Raw genomic sequence first — 24,594 nt, 5'->3', positions numbered from 1 at the left:
ACACCACCTGGCTGCCGCAGGGGCACTACTCAAGATTCTCCAGATCCAGTCTGATGCCTGGTGAATATTCTAAGCTGAGAAATCTGCGATTAGATTGTAACTTGTTCTTTTAACACTATATGTTCATAAATGTGTTTTCTTTTTGTCATTTCCAGAGAAAATATTTGAAGGAAGCATGGAGGAGTTCTCATCAGGCTGGTAAGGCATATGAATATATAGGTTGTGGCAGCTACCCTTGTAAATTGAATATGTCCCTGATTTCTTGTCTGAGGGAAGATGGGGGGCAAGGCTTGGTCTATCATAAACCATGTAACTCTCTTGTGTCTCAGGTAGATATTCTGAGGCACACAACACAGTGGGGACAGTATGAAGCAAATAAATCAGGATTCAGCAGAATCACGTTTGTTATCCAGGCTATAATGTTTTTGGTATTTTCCTTTGTGCTAACTTTCTTTGAATTGTTGGAATGCCCTACATGGAATGTTGGGGTTGTTATGACGTGAAGGTGAACAGCTACAGAGGGATCTTCTGGGACTCCTGGATCTTACTAAGGTCACCTACTACCACCACATTGGCGACAACTCGTTTAACCTACTTGTGTCTACAAATCTTCATGTTTAAGAGGAACTTCAACACCTCCTCTCTGGACCTAGAAGAAGCGCTCTACCCCCATCTCCACAATACACTGTCCATTATATCAGGGTACCCTGTTTTAAATGTTGCTACTTTTCTTCATTTCATTTGCCTTTGAGCCATACTATGCGCTCAGGCATCTGACATGCTCATGCACATGAGTTGCAGTGAGAGTACACATTTGCCATGCAGCAAGGGCTTTGGAATCCGTGCCCTTGACTTGACCTGCTTGCACCTTGCATGTCTTGTGTTTTTGTGGTTTTGGAGCAGTTCTCGCTACGGGACAGAGAGCCCCCTCTCTCTTGGTTGCAAGTGATCCCAGCTCGCGTTATTAAGAAACACTGCTCCCCTTGTAGAACGACTTTCAGCCTTGGAATCTCCGTGCCCCTATTCTCTTGCTCTCAGCGGCTGCTCTCATCTCCCTAGGAAGCACAGAGGACTGACTCTGAGTTTGGAGTGTTTCTTTCACCTATGTTGAGCTTGGAGTGCCGCTTTGCTCCTTGAAGTCTCTGCCTCCCTCAGCACTCACTCTGAAAGCCCACCCTTACCTTCGGAATCCATGTCCTCACCTCATGGTTATTGGACTGCTATGGATGCTTACCTCATTTCTGTGGGAATTGCTGCAGCTCCTCTCACTGTCTCCATTGAATTGTGAACAAACTTCCACATTTCTGCCAGCATCTAGCAGAAAGACTTCACTGCTTACCATTTTAAAGTTACTTCTTTGTTAACTTTTCCTTTTCAAGGCGATTTCGGGCACATTATCATGTGCCGGTATCTTCTCTCATTATTTTTTCTTTCCTCTTTCTTTTATTTTACTCCTGTTTTTTTCTCCTGCCTTTTTTCTCCGATTATTTGCCTGCCATGCAAAATATCACACCACCTCTGTTGTTATCTACCTTCCCCTGGGAGCCTCTTCTTCCAGGAGCCAAATGAAAAAAGTTATTCATAAATGATTTGAGAGTTTATGGCCCTAATTTAACTCGGGACAAAAAAGCGTCCATGTTGTTGCATTGTTTAGGTGCCGAAGGTCAAGAACTATTTGAACATTTGCCTAAAATAGCCAATGAAGGTAATGGGGATGCCTCGCAATCTCTCAATGAGCATGAAAAATGAATCTAACATTTGGATGATCATGTTGTTCCTACAGTTTCTTTTAGTTTGCAACATTATTACTTTGGCAAAAGAAAATAGGAGATTGAGGAATCTGTAGAAGATTTTTTCATGGCTCGGCATAACTTGGGTGCTTCCTGCAACTTTGGAGAAGCATGGAAGAAGGAATAGGAGGCCAATTTAAGTTAGAGTGCAGGTGTGATAAAATTCATGAGAAACTTTGATCCAAAAATTATCTTGATCTTACTTAGGCCCTAATGGTTTTGAAGCAAGTTGAACATTTGTTGTTATGTATTAAGGAGTTACAGAAACACATGGATAATTTGTTTGTTATTCATGCTGAGTCTTCCAAACAAAAGAAACAGTTTTCTGCTATCTCAAAAAGTAAAAACGTTTGCTTTAGGTGAGTGAGCCCTAATCACTTTGCCAATTTCAAGGAGTGTCCAGCTTTGAAAGTTATTTGTAAGCAATATTGTAGGAAAGGGCACTTCACAAATTATTGTAAATCTAATGAGTCCAGTGAAAATGTTTTAAAGAAGATATTGAGATGGTGTTACAAGAATTGTGTGTCAGGTATTATTTGTGAACATCCGTCTATCCTCCTGTCCATTAACAGTATAACTGTCACAATAATGTTGAGTTCAGGGGCAAGGCTTTCCTTGATTTCTTTTAGCGACTTTGCCAGATACTTCCAAGAAATGTCAAGCTTAAGGATCCTGATGTCACACCTTACATTTATGGAGGAAAACCCATTGAGTTGGTTGGGTATTTTGAGGCCGAAATTGAATTCTGTGGGAATGTGGCTATGGGTAAGACTTATGTACCAGTTAAGGGTGATACATTGTTAAGCTGGCTACGTCAAAAGGAAAATGTTAGGGATCTACCTTGATTCTAATTCTGAGTCCCAAGTTCAGTGTAGAAAGGTTACTTCTGTTGTCTTACATTCTTGCAAATTAGTTGACACTTTTCTCCAAGACTTTCCATATCCGGTTGAAGGATGGTGCCACACCTGTGGCCTGTAAAGTTAGGACTTTTCCCCTTAGTCTACAAGATGCAATAAAGATAGAATTAAAACATTTGTGTACAGAAAGCATAATTGAGGTTGTAGAAGCTTCTGAATGGGTTGCATCTGTTGTTGTGACAACGAAAAACTTGAGTGACATCTCACTGTGTGAGGACCTCAGAAAGCTTAACAAAGAAGTTGTTGAGAGCACATTTCCTCTTCCGAATATCATAGAGATGGTAGCTGTGTTGGGAGGTGTCAAGATTTTCTCCACTCTGGACCTCATCTCAGCTTACCACCAGGTTTCTCTGAGTAAAGACTCAAAAAAATGTCACTGCGTTCATTATTCCTTTTGAGGTATTTTGCTTTAATAGGATGCCCTTTAGTCTTTACCCTGGAGAGTATGTTTCTCAGAGACTGATGGATTATATTTTGGGGAAGGTTCCAGGAGTGAAATTCTTTTCAAGGCAATCTTCTGGTTTTCAGCAAAGATCTACAGGCTGACTTGAACCAAATCAGAGAAGTGTTAAGGATTTTTACTTTGAAGGATATTACCTTGACAGTCAGCAATTGCAAGTTCTGTCTACCCAAAATTGTGTATTTGGGGCATTTATTCACTGCAGAAGGTGTTAAATCAAAAGATGAGATGATTAAAAACATTTAGGATTTACCTCACTCTAACAAATAAAGATGATGTAGAAGAATTTTTACATATGGCTGAATTGTATAGCAGGCTTGTCCCAAACTTTGTCAGTCGTACGTGTGCAAGTCCAAGATTGTTTAAGTAAGGTTTACGGTTTGACTGGGATGAGGCTTGTCATGGGGAGTTTGATGGCATAAAAGCAAGTTTGTCTTCTGCAAATTATTTGAAAAGTTTTATCCCAAAGCTACCATGTTGTATTGTGACTGATAACAGTGAAAAGGAGCGTGGTGCAGTGTTGAAGCAAAGTCAGCGTTGTAGGGAGGTTACCATAGCTTTTGCCTCTAGGTCTCTGAAGGGAGTGTAAAGCAGGTACTCTACAATAGGTACAATACAATCGAGAAATTCAGCCAGTTTTTGTGGAGCACAAAGTTTACTGTTCAAACTGATCACAAACCACTTCAGGAAGGTTTTGACAGAAAAGGATTGTATTGTATTTCTTCCCATAACACCAAACGGTTGGTTGCATTGCAAAACTGTGTACTGTTGTGTGTGTATATTCCAGTTTCGGGGAATAAGGCTGTGGATTGCATATCTAGGCATGTCAAACATGTTCACAGTTCTGTTGAGAATGATGGTACCCGGTAGAGGGAAGATGAATTTAAAGTTTGTGAGATCACTGGGGGGTTGTATTTTGGAGGTTGAATGGACAGAGGAATTACAGAATGATGATGTGCTCAAGGAAATTATGAAGATCAGAGTTGGTGGTGATAAGAGTTCCTTTCAGGTTAAGAGCTTGGGAGGCTTCGAAAAGTTCATGAATGAACTAACCGTTTGTAACAAACTTATAATGCAAGGGAACAGGTTAGTTACCCCTCAAAGTGTGAGGAGTTGATTGATGCACTTGGCTCATGAAGGTCACTAGGGTATTTGTAAGACAAAGGAGCATTTGAGAAGTGTGTATTGTGTCCGGGTATGGATTTACAAGTTGAGAGGTTAATCAGGTAGCTCTGTGAATGTAATTTGAGTGACAAGTCTCAGCCATGAACACAGCTCCCATATTATGTTGCAATATACCAATAGACGTGTGGGAGGAGCTCTGGACCAGGTGTTTCCAACCACTCTATTACAAGCTACCAGTAGCTCCCAGACAACGTTAAAGTATCTAACCTTGAGTTTATTTTTAAATAAGCACAGGGTCACATTTTTCTTTTAAAGTTAAGGGAAGGCTGTGCTTAATTTACAATATTACCTTCAGGCTGCAGATAGCAGAGCCTGTAATAAGCAGTGCTCAGGCAGCTTTATGGGCCAGGGTGGGGCACAGAGGTGAAGAAATGAAGCATTGAAGCGTTTAACCACTAAATAAAAGTCCTTGTCGATTCAATATTGGAGCATGAGAACACAATGATGTTTCTGAATGCTTTTAAATTGGAAAAAATGAAAAGTTACCTTATTGATTAACTCTTCATTTTAATTTTCTCCCGTTTCAAAGTGTTGCATTTACAAGCAGCAGACCTTTTATTCCCAGTGGCCAGTAGGCACTGTGCCATATTTATAACTGAAAAATAGCCATCTTTTTAAATGGGGGAACTTTAAGGTGAAAAATATGTTTTCTATGATATTTCGTCTTAATGTCTTTCTCCACTTTCAATTAAACCAATAACTTCTTAATATTTTAGCACGCATATTACTTCACATACAATTCCTCCCATTTAAACAAGTGTATGTTTCTGTTATAAATATGGCACCATAGCTAAAGCCACTGGGAGCAGGATGTCTGGTGCTTGTATATGTGACACTTGGAAAAGGGAGAAAATTTAAATGATGAGTTTGATGGAATCCATATAAATAAAATTAACTCTCAGGTTTAATTTTCTCGACACAGTGCCATATTTATAAGTGAAAAATACAGCCATTATTTTAGGTGGGAGAAATTTAAAGTGCAGAAAATTTTTCCATTTTCTGGACATTTTTGCGGAATATTTTTCTGCATGTCAAATTTCTCCCATTAAAAAAGTGGTTGTATGTTTGTGTTACACGTGCAATAGTGCCAAATATGGCAAAGGTATGTCCTGTGCCATAAGTACATATGGCACAATCTCTGTCACCTGTTCCCATATATCCCATTCTTACAAACACATTCATATAATCCCAAAGACCATGCTCTCACTGACACATATGGTAGCCCTGTCATAGTGCCCCTAGTCAAAGTATTTTGTTCAACAAATAGTATCTCTCTCTATGGACATTAGGCTTAAGGTCAATTAAGCTGGGTATGGGGGTGGCTGGTTGCTTAGCCTTAGGAAGCTCTTGGTAATTTTCACTAATCAGAAATAGCTTTCACTAAAAAAAAAAAGGTTGGAGACCCCTGCTCTGGACATTCTGAGTCTTTTGGAAACCAAGGAGGTTTCAGTTAAGTACTTGCTAGTTCTTAAGGACATGTTGTCTAGGTGGCCTGAAGTTTGTACAGGACACCACCTCACTCACTGTAATCAGATTTTTGCCTATTATGTTTTCAAGGGAGAATAATCCCTGCTGCATTCTTGCCGACAATGGGGTGCAGTTCACCTCAAAGAGAAGGAGAAGTTCTCTTGAATGAAAGAGGGATTGTGCACAAGAGGTAGACCGTCATGGCCTCATGCTTCTTCCATTGTGCTTACTCAGGGAGGGAGCCCCTTCCAGCCTACAAAATCCATTGGAGATGTTGTTTCGGACGGAAGCACAAACAAAGGAAAAGTACACTAGATTACTTTCTCTAGTGGTATTCGACATGGTGAGTTCGGCCCTCAACACATTGTAAGGCCTATGATCTCACTATAGTGACCACATGCTCCTGAGCAGGATTCCTTATGAAGTATGTAAGTTCTTTTGTGAAGCTTTGGGGTGGTTCTGAGATGGACAGATTGAGGTTGCACCAAACCTGTATGCAGTTCACTGGGGTCATTTCTGTATGGCACAATAAACAGTTTAACCAAATGTGTCTCTTTTGCTACACTCACTACATGTGCAGGGCAGGAACAAAGTCTGCACATATAGGCATTTCTCACCATGCACTATGAAAATGAACACCACTGTAGTATTTCAAAAGAGGTTGTGGCTCATTTTATTACATGCAAAACCATTTTGGGAAATTATAAAATATTATATTCAATATGCCTAAGATAATTTTACACTGTGGGATACCCATTAGTTGTGCATTGACACCAAATACCAAGGAGAAAAGTGGATCATCACACTACTTAACACCCCTCCCAGTAAATGACGATAGCATGACGTGGGCAACCCTAGGGTAGAGGTGGATTATAAACTGGATCCCAAGCTTTTCTCAAAGCTGGGCCAAATACATATCAAAGGTAATCTTTAAAGACGGTTTAGTCCAGAGAAGGCTCAATTTGCTTTCGGTCTATCCTGCCACAATGCATGTAGGTTGTTGTGCGAGGCCCCTTCCTCGTGCACCCCAACCGGAGGTGACCTGCGCAGCAGAGAATGCAGCCAAGATTGCTTGGTTAAAAATGTTCTCGTCCAGCTCGTACAAATATACCTCTTCCGAGGCAGTTTGTTCTTCCCAGCTTGAGCATATTTAGACGTAATTCATTGATATGGAAGACAAGGAGGCTGGATATATAACCTTCAATTTTTATTTCTTAAATTCAAAGTGAGAAAGCTCACATTACATCTGTCAGGAGACCAGGGTTGAACCGGGACAAGAGATAGGGCCGGGCAACAAAATTAAAGTGGCCCCCATTAGTGCACCAGATAGCTAAAAAAAACAAGTGGCTTATATTTTCAAATCAGATCAGGTTTGTAATTGTAAAGACGTAAGGTATTTTGCAAGGCATGGGAGATTGCATGCATTTGTGCGGGCAAGATATGTGGTGGTATCTAGGAAATAAACAGTAAAAACCGGACCACCTGGCCATTAAACAGTCCCACAAACTGCTAAAAAAAAAAACGGGCCTACGCACGGACGTGTCAGACCAGCCCATCGGGCACAACCTGATTGCCCGATAGGCCAGTCCGGCCATGCATGGGACAGGCTCCCACTAGCAAGCTTCTGTTTGGGACCTCAAGCTCTAGAGAGACCTCCACATGCATATTTAAAAACAAGCTTTTGCAATGCAGTAGGTCTCGCATTTACTTGAGTTGGAGCTATTGGCATTGTAAATTTATAACTGGACTACTTTTGCCACATTAATTGGTCAATCCTGCCACATATTTTGATCCTTGCTGCCACAGTATTTCAGTGGCCCTGCATATAACTAAAGGGCTAGTAGGCCTACTAGAATATATTTTCAAACAAGGCTCTTAAAGCTATTCCCAGGTGCAAAACAAAAGTTCCAGGTATACTTCACATACATACAACTGCTTTAAAATCTACACATATAGTAGCACAATAATAGATTATCAAAATGAAATAAATGCAATTGTTACAAGCAGCAATATGAATAAAAAAAACAACACTAAGGTGCATAAGGTGCATAATACATGTTCAACAAGCATTTGCAAAGCAATAGGTCTTCCATTTACTTGAGTTGGAGCTACCACATATTTTGGTCCTTTCTGCCACATAATTCCAGTGGCCCTGCATATAACTAAAGGGCTAGTAGGCCTACTGGAATATTTTTTCAAACAAGACCCTTAAAACACAAACTACTTACAGGTACGAAACAAACGTTCCAGCCATGGGAGAGCTTACAATTACACTGAATGGTGGGATGGGTTATTATTTTGGGGTCCCCACTAACCTATGACCTATGAAAGAGCACATTGTTGTAAAAGTTTTGGTGGCGATCGCATTGACCTAGAACCACCATAGGCCGAGTTATGTGCAAAAATGTTTTGCAAAAGAATACTTCCAAATAATTATGGGCGAGTTTCCCAAGTGCAGTGAGTATTGTAGTATCAGCTCACCTTCTGTGTTGGGAGAGCCACTTTGGGGATTTGTGTGTTTTTAAAGCATTTATCAATTACAAGTGTTTCTGTGAAAGCTATGGAGCGTGAAGGGGAAAGCCAAAAGAAATGACTCTGATTAGGTAACAGTGTGAACAATGTGACCAGAGCTTACTAGAGGCCCCTTCCTCCCTACATATCCTAGGGGGATTTCAATGATTTCATGTCCCTGAGGATGGGTAGGTCCAGGGATCTCCCAATAGCAAGCTCTACCACACCACTTGGCCCATTTTGTAGAATCCTTGGGATTCATGGATCTAGGGTGCAGTAAGCACCCAGGAAACAATGTCTACTCCTACTATTCCGGAACCCACGAGTCCTCCTCTATACTGAGTTACGTATTTGCCTCAGTAGAGGGAGTGGGTGCAATAACCCGGGCCTACTACCTTGCAAGGGTCTAGCAGACCGTTCTCCACTATTGATCGAATTGGAACGGAAACCCGATAGAACCAACATCACAAGTAAATGCATGGGAGTTAAAGGACATAGGGACCTTGAACGAGAGCCGAGTAGAGTCTGAGATTTATTTTACAGAAAACAAGGACTCGGTAGACTCAGCAGTGATGCTGTGGGAGGCGTATAAAGCTGTAATGAGAGACAGGGTACAAAACATCATCGCCTACATAAAGAAAAAGGCAGTTAAGGATCTGGAAGAGCTGGAATGCTGTATCCTGCTGGCAGACTCTGACTACACACATAGGCCGACCCTCAAAGCAAAGCGCAAACTAGATACCCTACAGGAGGAATATAAAGAGCACGCATCGGATGAAGTGCGCATACAGACTCTAGCTGCCCAACACCGCCTCCCTGAGGCGGGGAACTAAGTGGGTAAGCTTTTGCAGGATGGTTGGGTCTCCGTAAGAGGGAGAACCGATGGGTACAGTCCATCAAAGACGATTCATGTATGATGTACGACTCAGATGAGGAGATAGCAGGGTAATTTGCCAACTATTATCAGACCCTTTATAAACTGCATCCCTTGGCAGACCAGCTTCAAATCGAGAAATACCTGTCCTATGTCGAAATACCCATCCTCCTAGCGGACGACCAGAAGGCCCTAGACACTGAGCTTTTCTTGGCAAAAATGTGTGTGGCCATAACCAAATTAAGTTGGGGAAAGGCTTCTGAAACCGAATGGGCTTCCAGCAGAATTCCATAAAAAGCAGGCAGACATACCAGCTCCTCACCTATTGGCCCTATATGACCTCTCCTCTGGGACGGAGTTCTCCTCCCTGATCTTTGCACAGCCACTATATTGGTAATCCATAAGGAGAGCAAACCCCCTAATCACTGCGGGTCGTATTGACCAACCTCCGTACTGAATATTGAGACAAAGATACTGGCCACGGTGTTAGCCACTATATTGATAAATGTTATTCCTCCCTTAGTCCATAAAGACCAATCTGGCTTCACGGCAAAACGGTCGACCAGAGGCAACCTCTGCAGGCTCCATAACTGGATGGCAGAAGTAGGCGAAATGATCCCCACTTACTTCTCTCATTAGATGCCGAGAAGGCCTTTGCTGCAGTGCATTGGCCCTTCATGATGTACACCTTGTGACATATGGGATTTGGTCCCCAGTTTTTGGGATGAGTGAGCCTCCTTTACACAGATCCTACAGTGGCGGTAAGAGTTAATGGAATACTCTTCCAGGAATTTCCCATTGAGAGGGGAACCCAACAAGGATGCCCCATCTCACCTCTCTTATTTGCACTGGTACTTGAACCCTTGGCATGCATAGTGCGCTGTCATCCCTAGATTTAGGGATTCGGGCACCCGGATACAGCGGGCACCCAAGAAAAGATCTTGTTGTATATAGATGAAATACCCCTTTATACCACTTGCCCTCAGGACTCGCTCCAAGCTATCTTTTGAACCTTTCAACACTACAGGGACCACTCAGGATACACCATTAACTGGGAAACGTCTGTCCTAGTCCCTGCAAGCGAATCTTTAGATCTGTTAGACCTACCGGAGAAGCTGAAAATGGAAAGGGAGGGCTTTAAATACCCATGGATCTATGCAACATCCTATCAAGAAGGAAGTATAGACCGGAATGTGAGGAGAATACTTGCAAATTTCCGAGTACGCGCAGAAGGGTAGAAAATGCTCCCCTTATGCTCATGGGCAGGCACGCAGTGTTCAAAATGGTCACCTTCCCAAAGTTCCTATTATATGATACCTGATAAATTGTTTGTCAAAATAGAAGACATGCGAAAATTGCTGTGGAATGATGCACACCCCTGCATAGCCCTTTGAACCCCACAGCGCAACCAGTGAAATGGAGGTATAGCTCTCCCAGACGTCCGAGCGTACAACTGGGCCTCACATCTGTTGGAAGATTATCTCAGAGCTACGTAATATACTGGGGACTCAAATACCAGTAGACCCTAAATATAGCCTGCTAGGAATCCCCAATGATATAGACCTACCCCATCATCAACTAATATTTTGTAATTTAGGACTGATACTGGCGAAAAGAGGCATAGCAAAGTATTGAGGCGGCCCCGAAACACCAACAATGTGGGAATGGGAAAAGGGATCTCTATATGGTGGCAGAGAGAGTCACATACAAGCGCAGATGATGCCCATGGAAATTTTAAAAAATATGGAGCGCCTGGATGCACAAGAAATAACTGACGAAGAGGGGTTTGACTGGGATACGTAATCAAGTTGACTCGGTCTCTGACTTGGGTTACCCCCCATAACACTATCTTGTAACTGTACGTTGTTACCATGTATAATGATGTGTAAAACTTTCAAGGGTACAAATGTTCTACCGGCGTTACCTGATTTTTATTTTGAGCACAGATTGGTGCACTGTTTGTTACAACAAAAATGCAATAAAAATATATATTTTTTAAAACAATGTGACCAGCGCTTCAATACCGCCAATGGAGTTTGCACTGATGTTCTGCACTGTTCATGTTGTGAGTGCCATGGCCTTCATGGAGCACGAACAGGAGAAAGAAAAAAGAAAAAAAATAGTTCACCCACGCTGAGGTATATCGGCAGTCGTGCAATAATCCATGTGACAGGGTCAGTCTGCAAGGCGGTAACAAAACCGCCCCAAGGCGGGACAAACGTAAAGCATTTACCAATGACATCAAGGGATTTTTGAAAGGTAAGCCCACAAATGAGTGAAAGTGATGGGCCTGAGATGGGCGTGGTAAAAGCCCACAGAATACTAACAACAGGTCAAAAAGTGCTTGCGCGCTCAACCTAATATTATGCTGATGCACAGCAACCTACAGAATAAAAGAAGAAAACATTATGAATTAGAAATTAGCTATACATATCTATAACATACATTTTTAACACCTTCCGATACCAAACATTGGCAAAAGGGGCAGATTTTAGGAGCTTTGACAGGGAGCTGTTCGGATTCATGACAGACCCCAATAAGAGTGTGGGCAATCCTGCCCCCAAGGTACTAACTTTAGGAAACGAGCCACGGCAGTCTGAAAGGAGGGAACAGCCGTTCTCATTTTGTCACTTCTTAGATAGAGACTCACCTGCAAATTGCTCGCTGATCTTTTCAGGCTGGGCTGAATCAATTGTCTGGAGACTCGTCTAGATCTCAGGAGAATTTGTTCATTAAATGGCAGGTATAGGCAGAGAGAATCAGTTCAGAAACAAAACAGAGCTAAATCAGGTATCCCACTGGATTATGTACCTCTTCTCCTTCCCCTAAACTAACTCAAATTCAGACTCCTTTACCTCCCCTAAAAGCCTACATAAGGTTTCTTTTTGACGAGAGCCCGAAAAAAGGAAAAGAAAATAATAAAACAAGCCTCCTCTATAGGTATCCAATATGATGATCATTCTCACCTCTCAGCAGAGATTAGGGCCAGGGCCAAGTTGTTGGCACGGTGCTGGAAGGAGCCAACAGGTACTGTTGCAACACTGCTCACTAATGGCGTGTCAAAATATGGCATTGACAGGCCTCAAGACCATTAATTGTTTTGTGCTGCAAGCCTGACAGCAATGTCCTGACCTCAGAATAGGGTGACTAGTTAGCGTTAGCACTTTAAATATTCTAACAACAGGTCATCTGTTAATGGAAATGTAATACTCAGCTGAAGCAAAGGCAATGGGGGAGATCGCTTTTAGGTGCTTGTCTGTGCTGCCAATCAGAAATCCACAATTTATTACAAGCAATAAAACTGTTTTGTTCGCAAGTTCCACCTAATTTTATATTTATTTAAAACGTTTATAAAAACATACAGTGACCTCAATGGGTAGCGTGGCGCTATGAAGAGGAGAAAGGAACAGCAGTATCTGTGAGGATGATGTGAGGGAGATGATGTGGCATTTGCTGTAGAGCTGTTGTCTTTGAAACTGAGGAGCTGGGTTCCAGGCTCAGCGATGGCTCAATCGCCTGTGATTCTGAGCAAATCACTTAGGTTCTAATTTATAAGTTTGGCGGTCCACGGACCACCAAACTTGCGGATTGCGATCCTGGAGGGTGGACTGCCAGGAGACCGTCGCCTCTGCCGGGATCAGGGATCCCAATAGTTTGGCGACGGTCAAAGTCATGGTCAACCATCATGACTTTGCTTTCCGCCAGTCTTTTCATGGCGGGGTCCCCGCTATGAAAAAGCTGGCAGAAAAGCAGTGCCGGGGAGCCACAGGTGGGCCCCTGCACTGCCCATGACCATGTCGTAGGCAGTTAAGGGCCCCCCTGCCAGCACCCTTGGACTGCTCACCATCTGCTACTGCAGACAGTGAGCTTTCTGTAGATGTTGTGTGAGACAGCATTGGCCTCGCTCCCTGTAATATGACGTTTCTGCTGGTCAGCCCGGTGTAAACTTCATAATACAGCGATGATGAGGCTGCAGGCTTGATGGTTGCCTCACCACCACTATATTACAGTTGTATCGGTTCAACCGCCCAACTCCTCATCAGGCAACTTAATATCCTCGAAAAGCGTCAAAAAATTAATGTGCCCTGTGTAATGTTATTGGTGCTCAAGTAAAGTAATCCAATACCTTCTGGCCGAGTCCTGGCTAAGTCAGTTTTTCAGTATGGTACTGAACTTGGTAAGGTGCACTTGGTATGGCCAGTGCCCCTCCAGGCTTGCTGCAGATATGTAACTTTACACCTCGCCTCTGACACATAACTTCATTTCATGCCCTTAACCTCTTGTGTTTCCAAGTTTTGTTAGCGGGTAAGCAGAATCAGGTACAACCTCCTCTTTTAGTAATTGTTATGAAAGGTGACTTGTGGGATGTTTCTTCTGCAGTACATTTGCTCTCCCTGCAGTACATTTGACTTTTTAGTTGTGGGTGGAAAAAGGCGTAACTTCCATGAACACAAAGCTAATGCACTGCTAAGAACAGTACACGGAGTTTGTTTTCTTAAGCTGCGGAATGCATTGTTACAGGCGCCCTTAAAGAAAAGTACTCCTTACTGAATATACACTGTGAAAAATAAAAATAAAAAACGTTTTAGAGGAAATGTCTGGAGGGGAACGTGTTACATACTCTGTTTCTTCATGCCATAGTGGCCAGGAGATAACTATCTATCTATCTGTCATTCATATATATATGTGTGTGTATATATATATATATATATATATATATATATATATATATGTATATAAATATATAAATATATATATATGTGTGTATATCTATATTTTCTTTGATGCTGCAAACCATGTTTGAGTCTGGAAGAAAATAGTATGCCTCAATGAAAACTTGGGATGTATACTAGCCAGTGCTCATGTCACTTGACAAAGTGCTTGTTTAATAGAGTGTGTCCCAATGCAAAAATTCTAATTGAAAATCCCTGTTATTTAAATATCGTTTAAATGCTATTTAATACTAGATCCGAGTACCATTCCTTGACTTAATGCCCATCATTGTCCCCGTGCCATCAGGGGTTCTATGATAGACAGCAGAATGCCACGAAGTTTGATGTGACTGTGTACCAAGGTGGTAACATCGTGTGTCTCGTTGTGTCCTGCAGATTTCCAAGCAAAGCTTAAATAATCCAGGATACAGAGTAATTACATTAGTGTGCCACTAAAATAGTTCTGGCTGATACAAATTAGGTAGATCTTCATATGACAGTCTGTAGCATATGACAACCTGTTGCGGCTCCCATTTGTTTGATGCCTGCTCAGCATGCTCACCTATTGTGGTTGATCAGTGATGGACAGCTGGGTAAGAGTTGCATGTTGTCCCAGGGGCTGCGCACTGTGTCAGCAGGCTACTGATGCTCAGCGGTCGACAATACTCGGACTTCTGAGGCTGTCACATTCAAAGACCTCAGTCAAAGTATCCCTCGTGTTCCAAATACTACTTTGATACTAGCATCTCCGTGGCCTTGGTATGTCAATCACGCATCGCTCCCATGTCAGAGGACTTCATGTCCGTGTGTGTGAGTACCGAGCAACACAGCAGCAAAGCTTCAAGCCCCCTCTCCATGTAAATCAGAATGTCCATATTAGTAATCCACTCAGTCCTGCGTGTAAAACACCCTTACCAGGCAAGTAATCTTCATGATTCCCTACTAGTAAACCATTGCCATACCACAAATAGGCCCTGCGTGTAGAGGATATTATCTGTTCCAGTAGTCCTCGTGGCACCAGCTGTCAAGAACTGTTTTCAGTGTTGCCATACCAATAATGTTGGCCCATTGGGATGGAGGTAAGTGTGTACCCTACCCCTTGCATGTAATACACCACTACTGCCATGCCAGCAATCCCCATGGCCCTACTATGCACGAAAAGCCACTACAGTACAAAAATACCAGCCCCCCTGCATGTAAGCACTATTCCCATGCCAGTGTAGTCATGTCTTCCTACATTTATTTTACCACGCTAGTGCAGATAGTCATTTTGACTCCCTGAATGCAAAGCAACATTGCCACGTCAGCAGACCATGTTTGCCCAGGGTTCATGCACTATTCTCTTATCATTGCCCTATTTTGTCACCTCAAGCCCACACTCCTAAGTAGTGAGCTCACCACAGAATCGCGCAAGCCCTCCTTTGAGGACAGGCTGCAGACATCAGGGTATGACTAGTGCCCCCACCGTGACAGGCAAGTCTCATTCAACCTCTGGTTAAAATCCTCCTGGACTGTCACCATCTTCTCCCAAGGTTACTCTTACTGAGAACTGTTAATGGTCGGAATTATGCAGTGTCTGTTGTCGACAGTTGTCCCAGAAATCAGCATGGTCAGTGTGAGTGAATCAGTGAGTTAGTCCATGAATGAATCAATACACTCGTGTTTGACTGAGAAGCTGAATGAATAGGTGAATGGGGTGAACAAATAGGTGAAAGTGAATAACAGTGAATGAGTAACTGGAGGGAGTCAATGAGAGACTTTGCAAGTTGCTTTATGAGCATCGATAAAGCAAATACGAAAACACCTTGCCTCTAGTGTGCTTGTCACAGTTGCAGCAATCGGTCTCCTTTTACTCCTTTGCTGTACAGATGCTGTGTCACCACATGCAAGCTATGACAAGAGCCCCGAGAAATGGACCCTGGTGACACCCGTGCCACATGTAAGTAGATTCCTCTCCTTCTTTATTTTCTTTATTTTCTTTATTTTTTGAGGAAGTTGTAAATATTAAGGACATAAAAATATACGTTGTTACTATATTTGCTACAAAAACAGTCATTTTTGGTGGGTAGATTTGGAGTGTTGTTTCTGTTGTAGATAACACAGTAGCAACTCTCCTCCTAAACTTGAAAACTGCCCAGAGTTTCTAGCTTACGATTTGCAACCTTTAAATGGCACTCGAATCACCCTAAACTTTAGAGTGTTTGGTTTTAAACCAACTTCTACAAGCAGTGCAGAATGTATCGCTAATGCAAAGTTGTCAGTGTTGTGTGGATATAACCTCAACATGTCTCCGGAGTAACAGAAAAGCACAAGGTCCCAGTATTCGGGAAGTGCAAGAGTAGTGATTATTGATCCCACAAGACATCTTCTACACTGTGCCAGAATCTCCACACCCTCCATGGCGTAAATATATGCATGGTTTAAAAAATGGTTTCTGTAAGTTTTTTTTACCACTTGCTTTGTTTACGCATAAGAGACTACTGTCAGGCTTCTGTAATGTGTCACTCAGTGAGGCCTCGCGTGAGACACTTTAACATGCCGCAAGCAGGTTCTAATCATAGTATTTGTGGAATGTAGAGGAGTGTTGTTTACCTAGTAAAATACGTGCTTAAACTCTCTTACTCTAGAAGTGTATCACTTATTTAGCACTTGCTTCATGGTTGAGCGCAAAAAAATATATCCGTGGAATGCGTGAATGGGATGGGGACACGCCAAGTGAAATTGCCAGATGGAATCAATATACAATCTACAGACAAGTGGTTTGAGTTAGAATCCTAGTTTGACCATCCAGTTCTGTGATGTCTCAAGAGTAGTAATAAAATGATAACTGCAGTATTCAATATGCACCAATAATGTAGTCGTGTTGTATAAAAGTCACCAGAGCACTTCTCTGATGAAGCCCCTGAACCAAAGGCCTTTGGTATTGAGCTGAACAGTGTTCACTGCAACCTCCAAAACAATGTTGTAAATTGATGAGACTGTGTCAACAAGTTTGGAATCACTGTCGACGTCTCTACAATGCAGTCCTAATGCACGATAAAGGCCGGACCTCAGAGGTGGGAGGTCTCTAACAGTCTGGCCTAGGCCAAGTGTGCTCGATGCCGATGCACTGTTTGGTTGTCGTCACCGGTAGTGACGGTCTGTCAGCTCCGTGCTCCGTGCACCAGCTATGGTGTGACTCGTCACCGGCCCCGTTGTTCACACCACTGCACCTGTTCTGCAACAGCAAGTGTGACCTTAAGGGGACACCCCCGATGTCACAAATATTCTAAAAGCATAACCAGGCACAAACAGTCTAAAATCTGTATGGGTGGAGATTCAAAACTGGGCAAAGCAAACTGTTTTTTTTTCTTTCCCTGGGTGACTTCTTTGAGAAGCTAATTTGGAAGAACTATATGTGAAAAATGCTGTCTGCCTCTCTGCTGCGGTTGCCTGCTGGCAGGTGCCAATTAAGGCTGAATCGTGATAACAAATATGTACATTGGGGCAGCGGCCGCTCATTTAGAACGGGATTCAAGAGCTTATCAAACTCAGGCTTTAAGCACGTATAAACAAAAATGCAGAGCATCTAGGGCAGAAGGCAGGTGGGAATGACTGCAGAGATGTGTTCCTTGAATAAAATCAGCTCTTCGCCTTCTTTCTTCCTCTCACACAAACTTGCTCTTTCCATTCCTGAAACAACTGCCAGACTTATATTCAATAAAACGTGCTTATTTGTGAAAATGTTTTTTCCTTTTTTGGGTGACTGCAGTGCATGAGATATTACCCTGTCACCAACTTCTTTTTTTCGCCACAGCATTAGTAGCAGCACCTTAATCCTCTTCAATGCAGGCCAGAAAAGTGAATGATTAACTAGGGTTAACTTAATGTTTCTCTGCTTTTACTGTATTCTGTGCTCTGGACATCCAGTGAGGCTACTTAGAGTTCCTCCCCCTCGCATAGGGCTAGCAGACCATTAGCACCATCTACAAAAAGTGTGCAGTAGCACCTACTAAATACCACAGACTAGTATATCCTGGATGTAGCCTCCTCTTCACCGAGCAAAGAGTGTCTGTTCAAAGACAACCTATCAGAGCTCCACTGAACTGAGGTGTCGCTACTGTGAGGGCTTTACTCTGTGTTATTGTGATTCCTCTCCACCTGTGACAAGCTGAATACTTTAAGAAGTGAGCATTCGGAAATATATATCCCCAAACCTATGGATACCTCATTTCCCTAGCTTCTGAAAAACTGATTTCTCTCCACTAAGATGTATTTATGGATGGTGGGTCAAAGGTTGTTCTGGTGCACATAGTACTGGGCATGCCAATTTTTACGAAGCCTGTCCCAGGCCAGCTGGGTGCTTATAAGTTGGGTGCTTGCAATCAAGTTAAACTCTGTGCTGCTGTAATGGGGTGATTGTCCTATTATCATACATAATGGGAGGGAGTGTACTATGTCATGCTCTGTCGTCAAGTGTGCCGTGTCTGGGGGTGGATGCAACCAGTAACGAGTGAAATGAGCCCGGGCACAAGAGTAGTACACTTCAAAATCCGGTGCTGCTAGCCCACCTGTTCGTTGGCCACCTTGGAGTAGGATTTATACAGCTCAGCTGGAAATCCATCATTGTCCGGGGCACTGCATGTGATAAGTTCAGATAAAAGTGTTATGACCTCCCCAAGGGTGCTAGCCATGTCAAGAAGTTGCCTAAGAGGGCCATTCTCCCAAGCCAGGGTAATGTGGTCAAAATTTGTTGGATTATCTTTAGAGGATCTGGAAACACACAACGTGTATTAACAAATTCCGTCAGCATATTGCCGGCCTTCTATATGGGGGCCCTTTGTCTCCTACCAGTAGTTTTATGTTCTGAAGTGTTCACGAGTGATGCATTACTGAGATGAAAGTCCTGTTTGTTCTCTCTGCCTCTTTGTATCCCCTCACTCTAGCATGTTTATGTAGATGATTTGCCTCTTGGTCTGCAGTGTCCGTACATTCTGTGGGTTTAGCTCTATGTTCCGCCAAGATATGGTCAGTGTGGCTATCCATATAGAGCGTTTCCAGTGACAGAGTCTCATGTTCAAGTTTGTCAAGTCTTTCATGGGGGGGCCTTGTGAACGGCATCTTGTTTGCCAGTGCTGATCCCCCACATATAGGCCTTAGAAGCTTCCCATACAGTGCCTGTTGATTACACCGAGGAGTCATTAGTTTGGCAATATCTCAATATTTACATCTTGACCTCACCTCTGAATGCTGGATCTAGTAGAGCTGAGGGGGACAAGTGTCAGGTGAACACATGTGTTTGGAAGAAGGTGTTTCCATCATCAATCTAACAGGCGAGTGATCCAAAAAAGTGTGGTGAAGATGTTCAGTTACTGTGGTTCAGTCACATTTGCCACGTATGCCAATACAGTAACTGATTTACGCCTATAATCTGTATGATGTGGATACTGCCTACCTTCATCAGTGCAGGGGAATATATGCCTCCTCACGAGTTGCAGATGGTTAGCAGCTGTGTGGTGTGAGAGACTCTCAACGTTCGAGCAATCCAGGAGTTTAAGACTTAACTGAAGTTCCCTGCCCACAGTGTGGTTTGACGTGACAATGCAATACATTTATTCCATATTTGCCTTAGGAAGTCCAGGTCATCAGTTTTGGGTCATCAGTAATGATCAACATGATGTGCTTCCTGTATGTTAAAGCTTGAATTATGTTGAAGAGACACTGTGTGTCCTTAACTTCATCAAGAGTTTGAACTGAGTTCTATGCCGAACAAGAAGGGTCATGACTTGATCATATGAGAAGTAATTCGCCAGTGATTTGTGGCAGCTCCATTTAAAAGCAAAGTGGGTAACCATGGGAGTGCCAAGTCGTGTTTCCTGAAGGAGGGACACATCTATTTTGTGATGATCTAGGTACGTGAGTATGTGCCGAACTTTGTAGAGTTATTTAATCCACAAACATTCCATGTCAAAAACTGGATGGCTAAGGATCTGTTATTTTTGTAAGTCATAGGAAGTTATGTGATTTTATTGTACGCATGAGTGAAAGGTGCTTTGTGTATTACAAAGATGGTTATGCCTAGCAAGTTGCAACCAGAATATGAGACAGTTAACCATTGTTTAGGTTTCTCTGCATGTAGCAACTGCTACCCTATCCAAAACTCCAACACCACCCACACTAGCCACCCCAACCAGCTAGTGATTGATCCCTAAAAACAAAACAAAACCAATACCAATTTAACTTCCATAAGTCATTCAATATTTCAAACAATTCCTTCTACTTTAGGGGCTTAACCCGGAGTAAGTCCAGAGTGCTGACCTACCAACACCACCACTAGGCAGTGTTTTCTGGGTACAGAAAATTTTAATGGGCAACATGGGTACGAGGTTTACAGTAGTGAGCCAAAGATTTAAGGTGTCCTCTTATTTAACTTGTGTGTGGCTATGCAAATGTATAAATGTCCATTATGTTTCCAGCGGGTATCTCAGCTCTTAATATCCTCGTTTCCAGGGTCCCAACCACCACAACAGCCTGATGAGTCAACAGCCCAACATCCAGAGGGACCCACTGTCTTAGGCCGGCTATTAGCACCTTGCTTACTTCCTGTCTTTCTGACCAATGAGTTCTGCCTGCAATGGGGGCCTTTATATAGTTAATTAGTGGTCAGTACGCAAGTGGGAAAACGTGTCCTAGATTTTGTTTTACTCCTCATCAACTCTTGTCTTGCGTGCAGGAGCCACAGGAAGAGTTGGCTTTTAACTTGGTGTTAGGAGTTGTTTCACAAACGGTGAGGCACTTTGCAGTGTGAAAAACACATGACGTTTGTGGTGAGATTTTGAAGTTCCCCGGGAAGAGCACCTGACGCTGTTTACATCTGAGGGTCAGGTACTCGCGATGCGCCTCTCAAATTGCCACAGTGAAATCTTTAAATATGGAGAGGGCATTTCCTTCCTCTGCACCGCACTGTGGAGTCCTCGTGCACCGTCGAAGTGCAGCCTTCGGTAGTGCACAGAGATTCAACAGTGCGTTTGAGAAGTGGGCATAAGAGCAACACGTGCATGGCCCAACACCGTGCTGTAGGGGATGCCTAAATGTGTATAAACTTCTACATCATTTCTCCTTGGGGGCAGTAAGCCCTCTCCCCCCTCGTCTGGAGTATCAGTTTGACTAAGCGGCTTCCACGCTGATCAGCCTGTTTATGAGCAGGTCTTGTACATTCATAGGCACCCATATATGTAGCTGGTATATTTGTGGGTCTTCTGGGCAGCAAACATATTTAGGCCAGTAGTAGAGGTGTGCCGTGCCGCAGGGGCTCATTACGCCAACCTGCTATCCACAGATGTGAAATAATCACACACCGCACCCAACTCGAAGAATAAAAGGCTGCTTTATCAGGACTGATTTGTATTTGTGCCTTTTTAACTTGAAAACAACTTTTACATATTAGCAACGTTGTCAATACATTACATTCTTGACAAATCCCTTTTCAATACACACATTTTACGATGTACAAACTATTCACCAACCAAGTCCCTGTCCAAGCAGGAGCCATATTCCTAGTCTGGATAAGTCACCAGCACACCCTGAATTAACCTGTGCACACACCTTGGTAGCCTGGCACAGAGCAGTCAGGCTTAATTTAGGAGGCAATGTGTTAAGTATTTGTGCAACACTTCAAACAGTAAAACAGTCAAAACACCACACAAAACGATACATCACCTGGTTAGAAAAATAGAGCTTAATTTAATGAACACAAAAATACCAAAACAACAAAAATTCAATAAGTAAAACTTGAGATATGAACTTTTTGAAGATTAAACAGAATTGTAGTGCTTAAACGCATAAAGCGCCAACCGGGGCTATCTGGTCACACTAGACTGGGTCAAATCTGAAAGTTCAGCCCAACTGTATTGGTGCGCAGGTCGAATACAAGGACCGGCTTTGGCCCGCTGAAAAAGTACCTTGTTTGCTTCGACGTCGAGCAGAGGAGGCGATGCGTGGCAATGTGTTGGTGCCAAGACGCGCAAAGTCAGGGATACGTTGAAAATGGAGGCGATGAGCGGTGCATTTGGCGATGCGTTGCAGTCGATCCTTGCAGCAGCGGTGAAGCTTTGGCTTCAGTGTGGGGATTCTGGTTACAGCAGCACTTTATACCCACTTCAGAGGACCCGGGACTGGATAGGTACCACTTGGCAGGGCAAGACTCACAGATGGCAGAGTCCAGGTGTTGTTGCATAAAATCTGAAAGTCTTGCGTCCCTGAGACTTCAGAAAACAGACATGTAGGAGGCTGGACTGGCTTGTAGTGAGTACCAAGGGGTACTTGCACCTTGCACCAGGCCCAGTTATCCCTTATTAGTGTATAGGGTGTCTAGCAGCTTAGGCTGATAGATAATGGTAGCTTAGCAAAGCAGCTCAGGCTGAACTAGGAGACGTGTGAAGCTACTACAGTACCACTTAGTGTCATATGCACAATATCATAAGAAAACACAATACACAGTTATACTAAAAATAAAGGTACTTTATTTTTATGACAATATGCCAAAGTATCTTAGAGTGTACCCTCAGTGAGAGGATAGGAAATATACACAAGATATATATACACAATAGCAAAAATATGCAGTATAGTCTTAGAAAACAGTGCAAACGATGTATAGTTACAATAGGATGCAATGGGGAAACATAGGGATAGGGGCAACACAAACCATATACTCCAGAAGTGGAATGCGAACCACGAATGGACCCCAAACCTATGTGACCTTGTAGAGGGTCGCTGGGACTATTAGAAAATAGTGAGAGTTAGCAAAATAACCCACCCCAAGACCCTGAAAAGTGAGTGCAAAGTGCACCAAAGTTCCCCTAAGGACAAAATAGTCGTGTTAGAGGGAGAATGCAAGGAAAACACAAATCAGTAATGCAACAACGATGGATTCCTGTCTGAGGGTACCTGTGGAACAAGGGGACCAAGTCCAAAAGTCACAAGCAGCTCGGAGATGGGCAGATGCCCAAGAAATGCCAGCGGTTGGTGCAAAGAAGCTCTTACTAGGCTGAAGAACTGTGAATACTGCAGGAACGACAAGGGCTAGAGACTTCCCCTTTGGAGGATGGATCCCCCACGCCTTGGAGAGTCGTGCAGAAGTGTTTTCCCGCCGGATGGACGCCAACAAGCCTTGCTACACGCAAATCGTGCGTTTGGCGTTTTTGGACGCTGCTGGGGCCCAGGAGGGACCAGAAGGTCGCAAATTGGACCTGCAGAGAGAGGGGACGTCGAGCAAGACAAGGAGCCCTCACTGAAGCAGGTAGCACCCGGAGAAGTGCCAGAAACAGGCACTACGAGGATGCGTGAAACGGTGCTCGCCGAAGTTGCACAAAGGAGTCCCACGTCGCCGGAGACCAACTTAGAAAGTCGTGCAATGCAGGTTAGAGTGCCGTGGACCCAGGCTTGGCTGTGCACACAGGATTTCCGCCGGAAGTGCACAGGGGCCGGAGAAGCTTGCAAAGTCGCGGTTCCCAGCAATGCAGCCCAGCGAGGTGAGGCAAGGACTTACCTCCACCAAACTTGGGCTGAAGAGTCACTGGACCGTGGGGGTCACTTGGACGGTGTCGCTGGATTCGAGGGACCTCGCTCGTCGTGCTGAGAGGAGACCCAAGGGACCGGAGATGCAGCTTTTTGGTGCCTGCGGTTGCAGGGGGAAGATTCCGTCGACCCACGGGAGATTTCTTCGGAGCTTCTGGTGCAGAGAGGAGGCAGACTACCCCCACAGCATGCACAAGCAGGAAAACAGTCGAGAAGGCGGCAGGATCAGCGTTACAGAGTTGCAGTAGTCGTCTTTGCTACTATGTTGCAGGTTTGCAGGCTTCCAGCGCGGTCAGCGGTCGATTCCTTATCAGAAGGTGAAGAGGGAGATGCAGAGGAACTCGGCTGAGCTCATGCATTCGTTATCTAAAGTTTCCCCAGAGACAGAGACCCTAAATAGCCAGAAAAGAGGGTTTGGCTACCTAGGAGAGAGGAAAGGCTACTAACACCTGAAGGAGCCTATCAGCAGGAGTCTCTGACGTCACCTGGTGGCACTGGCCACTCAGAGCAGTCCAGTGTGCCAGCAGCACCTCTGTTTCCAAGATGGCAGAGGTCTGGAGCACACTGGAGGAGCTCTGGACACCTCCCAGGGGAGGTGCAGGTCAGGGGAGTGGTCACTCCCCTTTCCTTTGTCCAGTTTCGCGCCAGAGCAGGGGCTAAGGGGTCCCTGAACCGGTGTAGACTGGCTTATGCAGAATTGGGCACATCTGTGCCCAACAAAGCATTTCCAGAGGCTGGGGGAGGCTACTCCTCCCCTGCCTTCACACCATTTTCCAAAGGGAGAGGGTGTCACACCCTCTCTCAGAGGAAGTTCTTTGTTCTGCCATCCTGGGCCAGGCCTGGCTGGACCCCAGGAGGGCAGCTGCCTGTCTGAGGGGTTGGCAGCAGCAGCAGCTGCAGTGAAACCCCAGGAAGGGCAGTCTGGCAGTACCAGGGTCTGTGCTACAGACCACTGGGATCATGGAATTGTACCAACAATGCCAGGATGGCATAGAGGGGGCAATTCCATGATCATAGACATGTTACATGGCCATATTCGGAGTTACCATGGTGAAGCTACATATAGGTAGTGACCTATATGTAGTGCACGCGTGTAATGGTGTCCCCGCACTCACAAAGTTCA

General features: G+C 43.9%; 1 protein-coding gene across 1 annotated transcript in view; it reads left to right on the top strand.

Annotated features, from left to right (window-relative positions):
• Positions 1–24,594, top strand: part of LOC138285560 (uncharacterized) — a 999,550-nt gene that overhangs the window by 702,893 nt on the left and 272,063 nt on the right. The window contains exons 9-10 of the mRNA XM_069225654.1: positions 156–198; positions 15,785–15,855. Coding sequence (XP_069081755.1) covers positions 156–198; positions 15,785–15,855 — 114 coding nt within the window. The remainder of the gene's footprint in view (positions 1–155; positions 199–15,784; positions 15,856–24,594) is intronic.

This window comes from Pleurodeles waltl, chromosome 3_1 (genome assembly GCF_031143425.1).
Source record: "Pleurodeles waltl isolate 20211129_DDA chromosome 3_1, aPleWal1.hap1.20221129, whole genome shotgun sequence".
Classification (NCBI taxonomy): domain Eukaryota; kingdom Metazoa; phylum Chordata; class Amphibia; order Caudata; family Salamandridae; genus Pleurodeles; species Pleurodeles waltl.
Note: the sequence above shows the minus strand (reverse complement) of the source record. Positions and strands in the feature narration are given on the sequence as shown.